The 15,434-nt window shown below is 42.9% G+C and overlaps 1 protein-coding gene across 1 annotated transcript in view; it reads left to right on the forward strand.

Moving 5' to 3' along the window:
• The first annotated feature begins 12,336 nt into the window (after positions 1–12,336).
• scat (VPS54 subunit of GARP complex scat) overlaps positions 12,337–15,434 on the forward strand; it is a 253,813-nt gene continuing 250,715 nt past the window's right edge. Inside the window, exon 1 of the mRNA XM_067094594.1 lies at positions 12,337–12,367. Coding sequence (XP_066950695.1) covers positions 12,337–12,367 — 31 coding nt within the window. The remainder of the gene's footprint in view (positions 12,368–15,434) is intronic.

A 15,434-nucleotide genomic window follows, 5' to 3' on the forward strand; every position in this document is an offset into this window, starting at 1 on the left:
TTCAGTGTTGTGGAGGGGGCGCAGATCGGCCCCATAATGCTTCTAGGCCTGGACCGCTGTCAGACTCCCAGGACTCAGGGAAATGCCTTGTCGACAAGTAACACAAGAAGGTTACGGGGCTTCCCACCGATCTGATGTCTTAATTTCCTGTTGTCGCTTCCCAGGCTGCCAGTCAATCGTTTTCGCGCGCATTCTCAGGAATGTCTAAGCCTCCGAGGCGCCCTCCCAGCACAACAAAGTAAAATGGAATTATTCTAGAAGGATTAATTTTTCTCAAGAGGAGCTGTGTTTAAATACTTCAGTCTTGAAAAAAAGAAAGCTATGGTTATTTTTAACACAGCAAACCAACAAGAAAAGACAATTTTGTCTGATGAAGATGTTTATCAGAGCGCACCACTGCTACAATGGACAAAACTTTTCTTGCAAAGTTCATTTTACTGTAAAAGAAATCAAAGGCATTATACCTATTCGCCCATCGTCTTCCCATAGGATTGTCTCTCCTCCCAGACATGATTCTTCTCCTTCTAAGAAGATTTTTTGGAGATGCAAACAGTTGTCTTCTCTTATTGCATGAAGGACTCTGCTTTATCAACATCAAAACTTGGTTTGCCTGTCAAGAGATTTAAGGAAGTCTCCTTCTCCTGCTCCTTTACTTCTCCTTCTCCTTGTCGTCGAATAGTGCTCTGTTTTTTCTTCTCAACTTACACTTCAACAGGGAAAGCGGAATCGAGCTTCTTCCCGTAAAAGCTGAATAAGCCGCTCTTCAGGAACGCTTAACTTCAATGGATGGGCATCTTCATATGGGTATTTATAACAAGCTTTTCAGGATGGCTCTCCAGGGCGCTCCTCAGGACGTACTGTTGCTCTTCATTAATATTATCATTCTGTTTCATCTAGATGAAAAGAAGAAAAGGTGTTCATTGGACCTCAAGTGGTTCCCTAAAGTGTTGGTGACTTTAGTAGCTTCAGCCAGGACAGAAGGGGAGAGGTGTCTGCCTTGAGATCCTGCTGGGAATGTCGAGCTCTCTCTGCTTCCCCTCTTCTTTTTATTATTAGTTTTAAATTGCCCAGGACTTGTTTGGTTTTAGTTTAAATCTTTTGTCCTCTTTCTCCTATTCTTGTAATTCCTCCAAAGAAAAGTGCAAAGGGTTTTTGAAGAAAACATGTCTGTTGGCGTTACCAAGAGGGCTTTCAAGAAGGTCTCTTGTGGATGGACAACAAGTCCCATTGGCAAGAAATTGTTATTGATTTTAGTGCCTTATCTGTTATGCTTTCAGGCAAGGCTGTAATCATAATTTTAAAATAAAACAAAATATTCAGAAAAAGTTCCTTAACTCTTCTAAAAGGGATTTAGCACCATTTCTTGTCGAGTGTCTTAGAAGGTCTCATCTGCCTACAGGTTTTTGGACCTTGTCAGAGACTGACCATCATCTCAAAGGTCTCTTCCGCACCAAAATTGTTTAATTTTTTTTTTCTTAAGATCTTATGCGGACTTTGCATATCTTCTCTAGTTTTAACTGTATGGACATGTTTTTTCTGAAGAACTGACGTCTCACTTTAGAGTTTGCCTTGTAAAGAAGAGGGCCTTGATTTATTTAGCCCATCACTGGTTAGTCTGTCTCTACCTTTCAAAAGAAAATTATTGTTAGCTCCTTTGTCCAAGGATCTGTTCCCCAGTCCATTATTCATGAAATTTCCGAAAGTCTTAGATGAAAGTGGAAGGTGGAATTGGACAATGACAAAAAATCAAATGCAGACGTCCTCCAGCTCCTTCTTCTTCTTCTTCTGCTTCAGTTTTGTCCTCCAGGAACTAATCAGTATAATGGAGGAACTATCATCCTCAGATTAAACAATAGGAGTCACGTTTCACCAAAGGTGATGGTTTTATATCCTAGGGACAATCATCAAATTTTCACCTCCAGACATTTGTATTTTTCTGCCAGGCTTTTTATTTTATGGGAGCCTGGAGAACAAAAGGGGCTAACACAGTCCCTGACTGTCATAGAGAAAGGTTACAAGATCCCCTTTCTCATGGTATTGCAGGTGAATGGGATCCCAATCACCCTTACCACCAGATTAAGCAACAGATTTTTTTGGACCTCCTGGAGCAGTTGTCCAGAAAAAGAGCTGTGGAACAAGTTCTGAAGTTGGATTCTCGGGGTTTACAACAGGCTTTTCTTAGGAAAAATAAACAGTCAAAAATTTTGAGACTATTTCCTAGATGTTTGCGTCTTGAATACCCGTTTTATTTCAAAGGACAGATTCAAGATGGAAACAAGTCATCGGTTTTGGCCTTAAGACCAGGGGACTGGATGGTCTCTCTGGACTTACAAGTTGTCTTATGTGAGGAATTTTCCTCAATCAGAACATACCTGAGATTTGTGCTGGGGAGGAAGTTTTGTTTCAGAGCTGGATATAATGGGTTTGTGCGTCATTGCCATGAAGGATCTTCAGGTGATCAGGACCATGTAAAACGCATCATGGCTTCACCATGGGTGTTAGTGTCATTTACAAAAGATACTGGCTCATTTTCTTTCTTTTTGGGAAAATGATTAGAGGACCTGACTTTCACACTGAGTTTTTGACAGGTTACCAGTCCCTGGGACTTCTTGTCAATACATTTGGAACAGTCCCATCTGAATCCATTAAATTTTCCATCATCTATCTGAAATTCAGATGGATTCAGTGGCTTATCGAGCTTTTCCATCCTCGAACGGCAGCGGTAGTTTGACAAAGATTGAAGCAAAAAAGGGAAAGAAACATGCTCGGTGAGGGAATGGATATTTGCTGGGGACCATTTCCCCGCTGGAGAAGTTTGACCCTGGGACAAACATCTCAGACCACTCCAGTTTTTCTGCGGAGAACTGGAGGGAAAAGGAGAATCTGGAAGAGAGTTTGACGATATCTCCTTTTGTTCTTTTATTCAATAATTTTGGTGGTAAGACCCCTGTGTAAGATTTCCCATAAGGGGTTTCTTTTATTGACCTTCAGAGCCCTGAGGAAAGGTTATGATTGTTGTTTTATATGGATCATAGCCCAGGGAAGGAGTCTGGTGCAACACTGAGGATGGAGGAGCTTGTTAGGGTTTTAGAAACAACAGGTGTCCTAGTACTAAAAGACTTCAAGGGATGCATGTCTTGTCTATCTTTCTGGGTCTTCAATTCTCTTTGATCTGTTACCCAGTTGCAGGCAGAATTGTCCAGTCATTAGATTTGACAATTTTTTTATGCACTACCTCAAAAATTATTATATTATCATTAGCGTTTTCCCTGTTCATCCTCCGAGGAGATCCTGCTCTGGACTCATTTGTTTCACTATTGGAGGAAGGTTCATTGGGAGTGGAGAATATCGAGCAGACCTTCTAGTCTGGCAAAATCAGCTGTCTTACCTCCGAAAGTGGACTCTTGGAATGACAGGTATGTTTAGAGTTGTGGAGAATTTGGGGATCTGTGCCTCTAGTGGACCTCTTTGCCCAGCGTCCAGGACGGCAAGACTCCCCCATTAGTGCTCTCCTGTTCTAGACCCAGGAGCGTTAGCCAATAGGCCCTCATTCTGGGACTGGAAAGGTCTCGACGATGTTTTTTCCCCTCCCTTCAAGATCCTGGGAGAAGTGATAAGTGAAGTTTGTCTCTTTCAGAAGTATTTAAGATGACTCTATAGCCCCCTTCTGGCCAGCAGAAAGATTACCTTTCCCTTTACCCAGTCCTTCCTAGTGGACTTTCCCCAGCAGCAAAGGACGTTCTTCCATTGAGGGTGGACCTTCTCATCAGTAAGGTTCTAGTGAGAAGCCCAAAACTGTCTCGCTCTGAGTCTGACTGTTCAGACTTCTTTGGCCAGCCAGAGCAAAGAGGCTTTTGAGAGTTTTGATGCAAGTAGCATTAGTCTAATGCCAGAGACCTTCTTCGAATGCGGTTTACCAGTACAAGTGGTCTGTTTTTAGAAGATGGTGTCAGGAGTTGTTTACCTCGACTATTGACCTCTGCACCTATCAAATAGCTGACTTCCTTTTTACCTTAGGCATAAGAATAAACTGGCAGTCTCGACTTTAGGGTTATTAGCATGTTGTCATGCAGTTTTTAGGCACAGAGGCCTGAACTTTGATAACAAGGATCTTCACGATCTACTAAGATCCTTGAGACTGTCAAGGTGCCTCAACTCAGGACACCTTCTTGGAATCTGGATGTTGTGTTTCTTATGTCTAGTACTTTTGAACCTCTGTCTATGGCCTCAAGTGCTTATAGGAAAGCTGTCTTCCTAATGGCTCTGGCGACAGCTAAGAGGATCAGTTTGCAGGCTATTAGCAAACATATTGGCTTTAGCCTGGGTCCTAATGCTGTATGCTCCCTAAATCCTTTGTTCTTAGCCAAGAACGAAAATGCCTTCAAACCATCTGGCCCAAATCTTTTTGAAATCAAAGGTTTGACGGAAATGCCTGGCAAGAGTCAGCAAAGAGTCTTGTGTCCTGTCAGGGCTCCATTCAAGTAGCCAAGACCAAGAATATTAGAGGCTCATCGGACAATTGGTGTTCGGTGAAGAGACCTCATCTTCCCATGTCCAAGAATGCCTTAGCATTCTTTTGGTAAGTGCTATTGGAGGCTCATTCCTTTTGTTTAGAAGGTGACATGAGGTTTCTGAAAGTAAACGCTCTCTTTAGTTAGATGCTATGGCAGTCTTCGATGGCTTTCCAAAGAATATGTCTCTTGAATGATATTCTTGGTGCTACCTTCTGAGAAATAATTCAGTGAAATTATTTCCCGGGATGTGAAGACGACATTTGAAGACTGCTCTTAGCTGGGATGACGTTTCCGACAGAACAATGTTGGATCCAAAACAGCAGAATCCTATCCTTTAGGGGTTAGGTAGTATTTTTAATCTTGTTGTTGTTTATTTCTGGTTGTAAAAATGCAGTTTGGACATCCCGTTTTGAATCACCCTATGCTAAGGTTTTTACCTTAGGTTTTTATCAGGTGGTTTTTCTGGTCCTTCTCCCTCTCTGTGATTTTTGGTAACATGATCTAGTCCTATTGTGGTCAGTGGAACCCTTGACAGGTAATCTGGATCTCTCCAGCTTTATAGGTCCCTACCTTGCTGGAGACTCTTTATATTTAGAACAGGATGGGTGACAGATAACTTATGACATCAGCTATGCTAACAGGTAAGGAACCAGATGTTGATGTCATTATTACATTTATTTGTTTACTAAATCCTATTCTGTCTCTTCCCTTTGGACAGAAGCAGGGAAGATTGTATATATTTCTGGCTGTTCTGTGTCATGAACAAAATGATATTTTAATGATAAAATAAGGTTTGAGGAATAGTACTGTGCAGACAGAATGGCTCTGTATTTCCCCATTTGAACCTCTTGAGACAGTGGCACTAGAAAATCTGAATAGAAAATGGAATGGTTACATTCCCCGCTCCAGTCTCTGACGTCACGGAATGAGTACTAACCACCTGGGCTAGCACTATAAACACCTAGGTTTGAAATTCTGTCAGTGATCTTAGGAGGAACTACAGCTATATGTTATAGAACCCAGGTAAGTATGAACAAACCTTATTTTATCATTAAAATATCATTTTCTTTGAATTTTTTTGCTAGCTAGCGCTTTGCAATTTGCAGTCGGAATTAATTCTTTGTACAATATGTCTGATTCTGGTTCCCAGTATAGATATTGTGCTTTAGGCTGTAGGACTCGTTTGCCTAAATGACTATCGACCCCATTCAGTTTGCTCTTCATGTAGGGGTAAATTTTGTAATTCAGAGAATACATGTGAGGAATGTATGCATCTAACAACGGATGAATGGTCAGCCTTAGAGAAATATCTACGGAAGTTAGAAAAGGACAGAGTTAGAAAGCTTCTTGCAGAGGTCATCATCTGCTAAGTCTGTAGGGCAGGTAATTCAATCTGTTAACCCCTCTCCTATTAACTCTCCTTTGTCCGACCCTGTTGATCCCAATCCTATCACCGTGTCAGAGTTAAAAGTCCAGATGGGCACTAAATTTTCAGCTGTGCTTTCAGCCATCCAGACGATGGGCCAAGCCATTGAAAAATTGGCTCCTCAAGTGAAGTGTTAGTGGAGGAGGTGTCTGTTTGGCCCACTCGTTCTCCCAGGTCTAGACCTCTGTCGGACTCCCCTGGTTCAGGAGAGGGCATGTCGAAAACCTAAAGGAGGCAAGTGGGGCTTGCTCCCGAGCAGTCACCCCCTCAAGTATTCCTGTTGTGCATTCCCAGGATGCTTCCGCACGCCATAGAAAAGGCGCTGCTGGGGATGTGTCTTCTAGTGGTGATGATTCTTTGACTCCTCCTCGAAGTGGGTGCTTCAAGCATTCTTCTTGCCCTCTCAAGAGGTCTCGCGCCGTCTCTCCTGCAGCGATTCCAAGAAAAGATCGTTGACGGATCGCATGCGGGCTGTAGCTTCTGGGAGGATCCTGAACCTTTTCCTCCTCCTCTTCAGTAGATCAGCCCCCTCGTCGGAAGGAACCTACGCGTACCATTTGCCCGTAATAAGCGTGTTTCCGTTCCAGGAGCGTCTACATCTCGTCCAGCCTCATCGCAGATAGTGCCTCCTCCTACTACCGGTCAACAAGATCCCGTTTTGTCGCTCAAGTCACGGACAAATTGACGGATCTTATTCAGTTCTTTTGTGGCGCTCGTGCTGCTTTGGGAGCACCTGTTGCGGAGACACTTCCTTTGAATGCGCCACAAGTCTTGACTCAAGAGCCTCCCACTTTGCATGCACCAATGAAGAGGCTCAACCAGGCGCTTCAGCATTCTTCTCTGGCTCGGATTCGCCACGTTCTGTTGGCGGCGCCACTTCAGCATGGCGCGGCGCCACTTCAGCATGGCGCGGTCGCCACTTCAGCTTGGCGCGGCACCACACCTGGACGGATTCGGCGCCACATCAGCATGGTCGCAAGACTTTAGATTCCATGCGACCTACTTTTCGTCAGAAACTGTTCCTGTACACCAATTGTCTCCTGTGTCTTCTGAAGAAGAAGAAAATGAAGAAGATGTAGAAATAGAAGAGGACTTTCCAGGAATCAAGGAGAAATCTTGGGTTATAAGGAGTTACTCAAGTTTTTCTTGGAGAACTTTGGGGACTCTTTTAAGCCTTCGACTCTGGCATCTCCCAGATCGCAGTTTAAGAGGGATAATGCCTCGGATCCAGCTCCTTTACACGCCTAGTTTTGGCGATTTCGGCCAAGAAGGCTATCAAGAAAATTAATTCCTGGCTATCAGACAAGAGAGAGCAAGGCAAGAGTATGTTTTGTCTTCCACCCTCCAGATTGGCTCATCGCAGCCGCATGTGGTCTGGAGACTGGGAACGTTTTTCTTTGGGTGTGTCTGCCTCCGCTCAAGGGGACTTCTCCAGTCTAGTGGATTCAAGTCGTCACACAGCTCTTCAATCAGCGAAGATCTTTTTCACACAGTCAGAGTTGGATCATCTTCTCAAGAGTATTTTCGCTGTTGTGGAGGTCATCAGTTTCCTTGATTGGTCAGTGGCGGCTCTGGCTAGGAAAGTCAAAGAATTCGGACTTTCGGATGCGCAGTTGACAGATTTCACTTCGTATCGACTGCATAGACAAGGGGGTATCTGACGATTGTGCCTTGGAGCTAACCGGTTTTGTAACCGGAGTTCTGAAGAAACAACAACTCTGGTGCTCTTTTTGGCGAAGGGTGTTTCCCCGCAGCCAGAGGTCTGCTCTCCTCTTTGCCCCTTTGTCGAAGGACCACTTGTTCCCGAAGGAATTAGTTAGAGAGACTGCTGAAGCTCTCACACAAAAAGCAACACAGGACCTGTTGGCTCAGTCAGCAAAGAAACCGAAAGAAGACTACTCCTGTAGCTACTTCCACCAAAACGGTGTTTTCAGACACTTCCAAGGCGTTCAGGGCAAGTCTGCTTCTCGGCCCTTTTCCAAGTTCCGTGGGAAAGGAAAATCTTCTACTCGACCTTCCAATTTTCAACAAAAGAAATGAGTGTGCTGTCCTCCACATAGCAGTAGGTGCCAGACTCCAGCCGTTCTTGGAAGGCCTGGCAAAAGTTCACTCAAGATCCTTGGACCTTACAGGTGATCCGGAAGGGTACTCCATCCCATTCCAACAAAAGCCCCCTCTATCGGACGCTCCAGTCGTTTTTCCAGCATACTCCAACGACTCTCAGAAGTTTTGCGCCCTTTGAGAAGAAGTAGAAGCACTACTAAGGAAACAAGCCATCGAATTAGTGCCGACCCCATGCTCTCTGGGGTTTTACAACCACCTCTTTTTAGTTTCAAAGGCGTCGGGAGGTTGGAGGCCAGTTCTAGACGTGAGCGCATTGAACGCGTTTTTGTAAAAAGACGAAAATTTTCGATGGAAACGACAGAGTCTGTGTTAGCATCTCTTCAACTGGCGACTGGATGGTCTCGATAGACCTCCAGGATGCGTACTTCCACGTTCCAATCCATCAGGAATCAAGGAAGTTCCTGAGGTTTGTTTTCCAAGGCAAAGTTTTCCAGTTCAGAGCTCTTTGTTTTGGACTGTCAACTGCACCTCAAGTGTTTACAAGAGTTCTGTCAACGGTGGTGAAGAATCTTCACTTGCAAGGAATAAGGATGTCAATGTATCTGGACGACTGGCTTCTGAAAGCACACTCCAAAGCCAAATGTGTGGAGGACCTAATAAAGACATTATCTCTGGCAAAGGAACTAGGTCTACTAGTCAATGTTCTGAAATCGTCCCTCTCACCATCACAACAGATGGTTTATTTGGGATTGAGAATGGACACTCTCTGACTTTTCGGGCTTCTCCATCAATACGGAGAGTAGAGTCTTGTCTAAGCATGATAGACGACTTTCTGCATCGCGAGGTTTGCTCAGCCAACCAGTGGATGAGCTTACTGGGGACCTTAGCCTCGATGGAGAAGTTCGTAAAACTGGGGAGACTCAAGATGAGGCCTCTGCAGTTTTATCTACAAAGCCAATGGCCTTAATAAAACCCATCCGGATTCCTTTCTTTTCAAGATCTCAGATCAGATCAAGAAGGAGCTGTTCTGGTGGAATTCAAGAGAAAGACTACAGGAGGGAATTTCTCTTTTTATCAAGAACCCAGACCTCACACTCTTGTCAGACGCTTCGGATCAGGGGTGGGGAGCGACTTTAGACAACAAGGAATGTTCGGGCCTGTGGCAGGAAGAGCAGAAAGAACTGCACATAAATGTGAAAGAACTGAAAGCGGTACATCTAGCCCTGATGCAATTTCAGCAAGAGGTAAAAGGCAAGGTTATTCTAGTTCAGTCGGACAACACGACAGCTCTTGCTTATATCAAAAGGCAAGGGGGCACTCATTCCTTCTCCCTGTATCAGACGACCAAGGAACTTTTAGAATGGTCGGAAGAGAACGAGGTCACGTTATTGACCAGGTTCATAAAAGGCGAGAGGAATGTAACAGCGGATCTTTTAAGCAGGAAGAATCAAGTCTTGCCCACGGAATGGACCTTACATCCGCAGGTTTGCAAACAATTGTGGAATCTGTGGGGTTGTCCACTAGTAGACCTGTTTGCAACAGACAGAACAAAACGCCTCCCAGTATATTGCTCCCCAGATCCGGACGACAAGGCACTTTGGGTGGATGCAATGACAATGAGTTGGGATTGCCTAGATCTTATACGCTTTTCCACCTTTCAAAATTATCAGGAAGGTCTTGGAAAAGTTCAGGAACCACAAGAACACCAAGATGACTCTAATTGTTCCTTTCTGGCCATCGAGGAATGGTTCCCAGATCTTCTCTCCTTCTCCAGATTTTCCGAGGATCCTCCTGTCGAGGAAAGATCTACTCAGACAACCCCACTTCCTGAGGTTCCATCAGAACTTGTCCGCTCTACAGCTTGTCGCCTGCAGACTGTCGGCGACTCCTCAGGAAGAGAGGTTTTTCAAAGGAGGTTGCAAGCGCTATCCATGCGACCCAGAAGAAAGTCTTGGACGCAGTATACCAGGCAAGATGGAGTCAGTTTAGAGACTGGTGCAATAGACATGGAGTTTCGTCTTCTAAAACCTCTCTAAATCAAATAGCGAAGTTCTTGCTATCCCTTTTTAAGGAAAAAGTATTGTCTTTGAGCACGAGGGGGTATCGATCAATGCTTTCGGTATTTAAGCACAGAGGTCTAGACATCTCGAACAATCAGGATCTAACAGATTTACTTAAGTCTTTTAATACCTCAAGACGAAAGTTCCTAAACAAATAGCATGGAATTTGGACATCGTTCTTAAATGGATTTGTTCAGATCAATTGAGCCTTTGGCAAATGCAACGCTGAGAAATTTGACTAAGAAAACTATTTTTCTAGTAGCACTCGCAACAGCCAGGAGGGTGAGTGAGGTTCATGCCTTGGACAAAACTATTGGTTTCTCTCAAGGAAAAGCTGTATGTTCTTCCTCTCTTAGGTTCTTAGCGAAGAACGAAGATGCGTCCAGACCATGGCCGAGGTCTTTCAGCATTAAGAGCCTTTCAGATCTTGTGGGAGAAGGAGAACAAGAGAGATTGTTGTGCCCGGTGAGAGCCTTAAAGTTCTATATTCACCGAACAAAAGGTATCAGGGGCTCTTCGGAGAACTTGTGGTGTTCTGTGAGAAACCTGTCAAGACCACTTTCTAAGAATGCTCTTGCTTTCTTCTTAAGAGAAGTTATTTCAGAAGCCCATGGAATTGTCAGGACTCAGACACGGGGAACTCTGAAAGTGAGAGCACATGAGATAAGAGCTGTAGCTACTTCTTTTGGCTTTCAGGCACAACCTCTCAGTGCAAAAGATTGTGAATTCTACATTTTGGCGATGTAAGTCGATCTTCGATCGCATTACTTGTCAGAATTGAAGACTGATTTTGACAATGGCAGTACCTTAGGGCCTTTAGTAGTTACTGACACGGTGGTGGGTGAGGGAGAAAGAGGGGCAACCCTATCCGACTAACATTTTCTCCTTGATGTTGGAAATTGAGTTTGGTTGCGTCTGATTCTCAGGTACTATGTTTGTTGGTTTAGGAGTACCTACAATCTTTTTTAATTTTGTGGTTGAAAGTTTTTAATTTTATATTTTGGTGATAGAGGTGATCCCTTATTGTTAATTTGGTTCTGCGCCCAGAGCAAGGGGGCATACTAAGTCTTGTCCGTCGGGTGGGCGTTGTCCTCTCAGTGGCAAGTACTAACAGATTGTATCTGACACCCGGATCCTTTATATCCTGTCTATACAATCGAGGGATAAGCAGACTACAGAGGCAGTAACGCTGAGTCAGCAATCCTTCAAGGTAAGGAACTAAAATTCATGTTTTTGATTTCTAACAATATATGTGGCTGACATGGTCCCACCCCCTCTAAAGGTGCCAATCAGCTATATGTAACTACCAGGTAAGTTCTATAAGTAAAAATGATATTTTATGATAAAATAAGGTTTTACTTATACTTACCTGGTAGTTACATGAATAAACCCCCACCTCCCCTCTCATGTCAAGTGGGCTTAAAACTTAATGGGTTCTAGAACATTGTTGGGATAGTTCCTTGTTACCTATAGAGGGCGCTGGTAGAGGGATCACCTAGGGTGTTTTTAGCGCTAACTTTGAAATTTAAAATTCTGCCGTGGCGTCAGAGACGACAGCTATATGTAACTACCAGGTAGTATAAGTAAAACCTTATTTTATCATAAAAATATCATTTCTGTGGTCCAGGAACTCCTGTGGTTCAGCTTGATATTGAATCAGCTGCCATAAGTTCAGGTAAAATGCAGACAGGATTTGCTCGGTGACAAACGCCACCTATTGTATACAACTTCCCAACAGCAAAAATTTGCCATTTCTTTTGTTTTTATGAAAGTAATAGTTAGTAATGAAAATAAATGAAATTCAATGTGTTTTTGATATTAAGTTTAAATGAATAAATATATTTTTTAAAGATTCCACTTGAGAAGGCTCTACAGGCAGTCCTTGGTTATCGGCAGCCTCGGTTACCGGCGACCCGGTTTTACAGCGCTTGTCTAGCGACGACGATAACCAGATTTTCGTCACTGATAACCGGTTATCGGCGCCGATCGCCTCTTATTGCCGGTGCTGATCACCAGTTATCGGCGCTGATAACCAGGGATCAGTGCTATTATCACTGATTTTCGGTTAGCGGTAATTTTCGGTTATCGTCACGCTGTTGGGGACAGAACCCCACCGATAACTGGGGACTGTCTGTACTAAGTCAAAACTTTTAATCAAAATAATGAGACTTTGATAAAGCACGAGTTCCTTACTTTTAGAGTGCTTGAAAGACTTATAGGCAATATGGTTTTGATAATTTCTTTTATATAGCTGAATATTTACCCATTCGATATGCCATCCATGAGCTCAGATGATGCTAGAGGTAAGAAGCGCAAGCATAAATCTTTATCTGTGCTGGAATGTTTCTCCCATTAACGAATGTTTAGTGTTCATTTTCCTCAATAGATGGCTGCGTGCTTTGTTTACGTTTTGATAGTGACGTTCAAATGCACCGAGTTATCGCCGAAATTCATTCTTAATTTTTACATTTCATTATCTTCTACGATCAAAATAAATAATAAAGAAACTAGCAATGATAATTATGAAGGTAGTAAATTTAGGAGATGAAAGTCACCGATAATATTTTGCAGATTCCGATAAAAGTTAATTACTGTAGTTGACTTGCGGTTAAGCTAACTCGGGAATGTAGGCTTAATGTGTTAAATAAAGTACACTGTTTTAAAGAAAATTATACTGTATGAAGTTATATAATGATAAAGTGAAAATATATGAGTAGTAAAATGATAAAAAGTGGTGTCAGAACTTAGCCAAGTAGTAGGCTAATTCAGTGACTAGACTATTTGTGTGTGGAGGGGCTTCATTTTTTAGGGATGTATTCTATATTCTGGGATTTTCTTTTTTCTGGCAGTGGCCTGGTTCCAGGGTTCCTGGATTGAAGAGATTGGACTGTATGCCAATTCCTGTAAGAACTAATCTGAATGTAGGCATATTCATGACTTGGAACAGAAAGTTACCAATATTTAACTTCCACTTACTGGTCTTCTGACCAGTTTGGCAGGCGTTTTCAGCAATATTAGTTGGTTATGAACCCTTACATCTCTCATTTTATGATTAGAAGAGAGGTACTTATCAAGTTTAGAGGATGCAAGGAATATAGGATGTTCCTAGTAGTCCTTGGTGGCTTAGGAGGATTGATTTTGGATTCTATTGCTTCTTTAGTATGTTCTCCAAGAACTCATTCTTAAGATAGTTCTTCTAACTTCCATGTGGTAAACTTCTAACTTCCATGTGGTAAAGTTTTCTAAGTTTCCACATGATTCTGTTCACATTGACATCAGAACCATCTTGTGCTAGAGTGAGGTTTGTCTGGTGTGGACTGAAGATCTATCCTCAAGTGTGCAAGAGGTTCAACTACTAGTGTTTTCAGAGGCAGTGGTTAGTTTCTCTCTTCTGGAGTTGGGCTGGAGGTATTTCCTGAGCATGCACCTCTGTAGGCAAATTCATTAAGTTCTTAGTTTCCTAGTTACTCAGTTCCAGCTATTAGAGATTTTAGGTCTTTTCTTCCTATGTTATAGGAAACGCTATACTAGACATTGCTTACAACCTGGACTGCAGGAGGTTTTTAGGTTGGGTGTAATTAAGATGCCTGGTACACCATAACTCTTCTTTGGAACCTTGATGGATTTAGTTTTGCCTCCAAAGCTGTTTGAGTCTAGTAAAAGCCTCTTGAAGCAATTAAACTCTCTCTTGGAAGCCCTAGGATCTGTGATATGGTAAGAGAATTACAAGTGTCACAGATGCGGTCCTTTTCATTGAAGATACTAGTTTTTTGGTCCTGGCCTAGGTTGAGAGCAAAAATATCTTTTATGAGGCTTTTCCCTTCCCAGGGTTGTTAAATGCAGACTGGACCTTATTTAAAGGTAATGCGTTTGACACTTTTATGTCATATAGGGCAATTAGAGTGTACTCAAATAGAATAAGCCTGTTAGAGATGAATTAATCATTTTATGTTTAGGGAGGAGCGAACACTACTATATCTAAATGCTATGCCCCTTTTTCCATTATTTGGTCAAATTAACACACGTAACCTCATCCTGAGTTATTACCTTCCTGGAGGTAATTATTCATGATGAAAATCTTAGTGGATGTACTCAATCACTGAGATAAGTAATAGCAATAGAAGGGACTCAGCATCCAGAGGTTGGCTGTAGAGAGTGGGCTGTGGGCATCCGGTGTTACAGACTTGTTTGAGACTAAGGGGATTCATCTTTCTGCCAGTTTTTTGTTCACCAGTGCAAGGTCCTCTAGCTTGGGCAGAGACACCAAGCTGTTCCCTGGTTAGGTCTAGACTGTAATGCTGTTCCTACTCTTGCTAGGTTTTAGGAAGTCATCAGTGTATTAGGGCAACTTTGTAAGTTGCCTCTTGGCGTTGATTACCCCAGGTGACCAGGGAAGGCTGGGTTTCCAGTTTCTTTCAGTGGTGAACGCAAGCTGCAGATGACTGCGTGATATGGTCCGTGGTTCTGGTGAGCTCAAGGCAGGATCTTGCAGTAATGCTATTATTAGTGCTGGGAGAGAATCTACTAATCAGTCCTGCCAACACTAGTGGTCAGGGTGTAAGTCATGGTCCCACATTAAGGACTTTTTTGAGCACCGATACCTGTATAAAAAACATGGTAAGGTTTCTGTTAGCTTTGGCTATAGGCTTGTCATAGGACAAAGACATCTAGATGTTTTTCAAGGTGTTTAAGTGGAGTTTCCCAGGTCTCTGCTACGCTACTTTACCATGGAATCTGTATGTGGTTCTTTAGTTCGTTATTTTGTCAGCCTTTGAACCGTTTAGACAAGCTCCTCGCAAAGAAGTTTCTATGGAAACCTCTGGGTAGCCTTAGACACAGCTAAGGAGTGAGAGAGCCACAGTCTTAGTCAGACAAGGTAGGCTTGCTAAAGACAAGGCAATTATCTTGCCTTATTTTGGGCTAAGTACAGTTTTGGGCTAGGCCCTTACCTACAACAGTATCTTTACCTAGCCTGAAGTCACTAGGGCTTGGGGAACTTGACCCCTTGTGGGTTCAGTACTGTCTGTAAGGATTGTTGGAATTACACTAAAAGGATTAAACCTGATGTAAAGGTTCTGTGTTTATAATTTGGAAACTGGTGCTTCCGAAGAGTAGGAATGTAATATCCTTTTCATTAGGTCTTTGGTTAAGGGCTTTCATGCTAATTTCTATCCTTATTGGAAGGTAAGCCACTGGACATGTGAGCAATGGCTACAACTTTTAAATTTGGAAAAACTTATCCTTGGATAAGAGGTCACTCAGTGGCATGGTAATCTTGTATTTGCTTTGGTTTATCTTCATGGTGCGCAGATTAAAGATGATTATTGCAGACCATTAATTCCTCTGGTTTGTGCAGGGGATATTGTATCC

Source organism: Macrobrachium rosenbergii, chromosome 51, assembly GCF_040412425.1.
Source record: "Macrobrachium rosenbergii isolate ZJJX-2024 chromosome 51, ASM4041242v1, whole genome shotgun sequence".
NCBI classification, from domain to species: Eukaryota; Metazoa; Arthropoda; class Malacostraca; order Decapoda; family Palaemonidae; genus Macrobrachium; species Macrobrachium rosenbergii.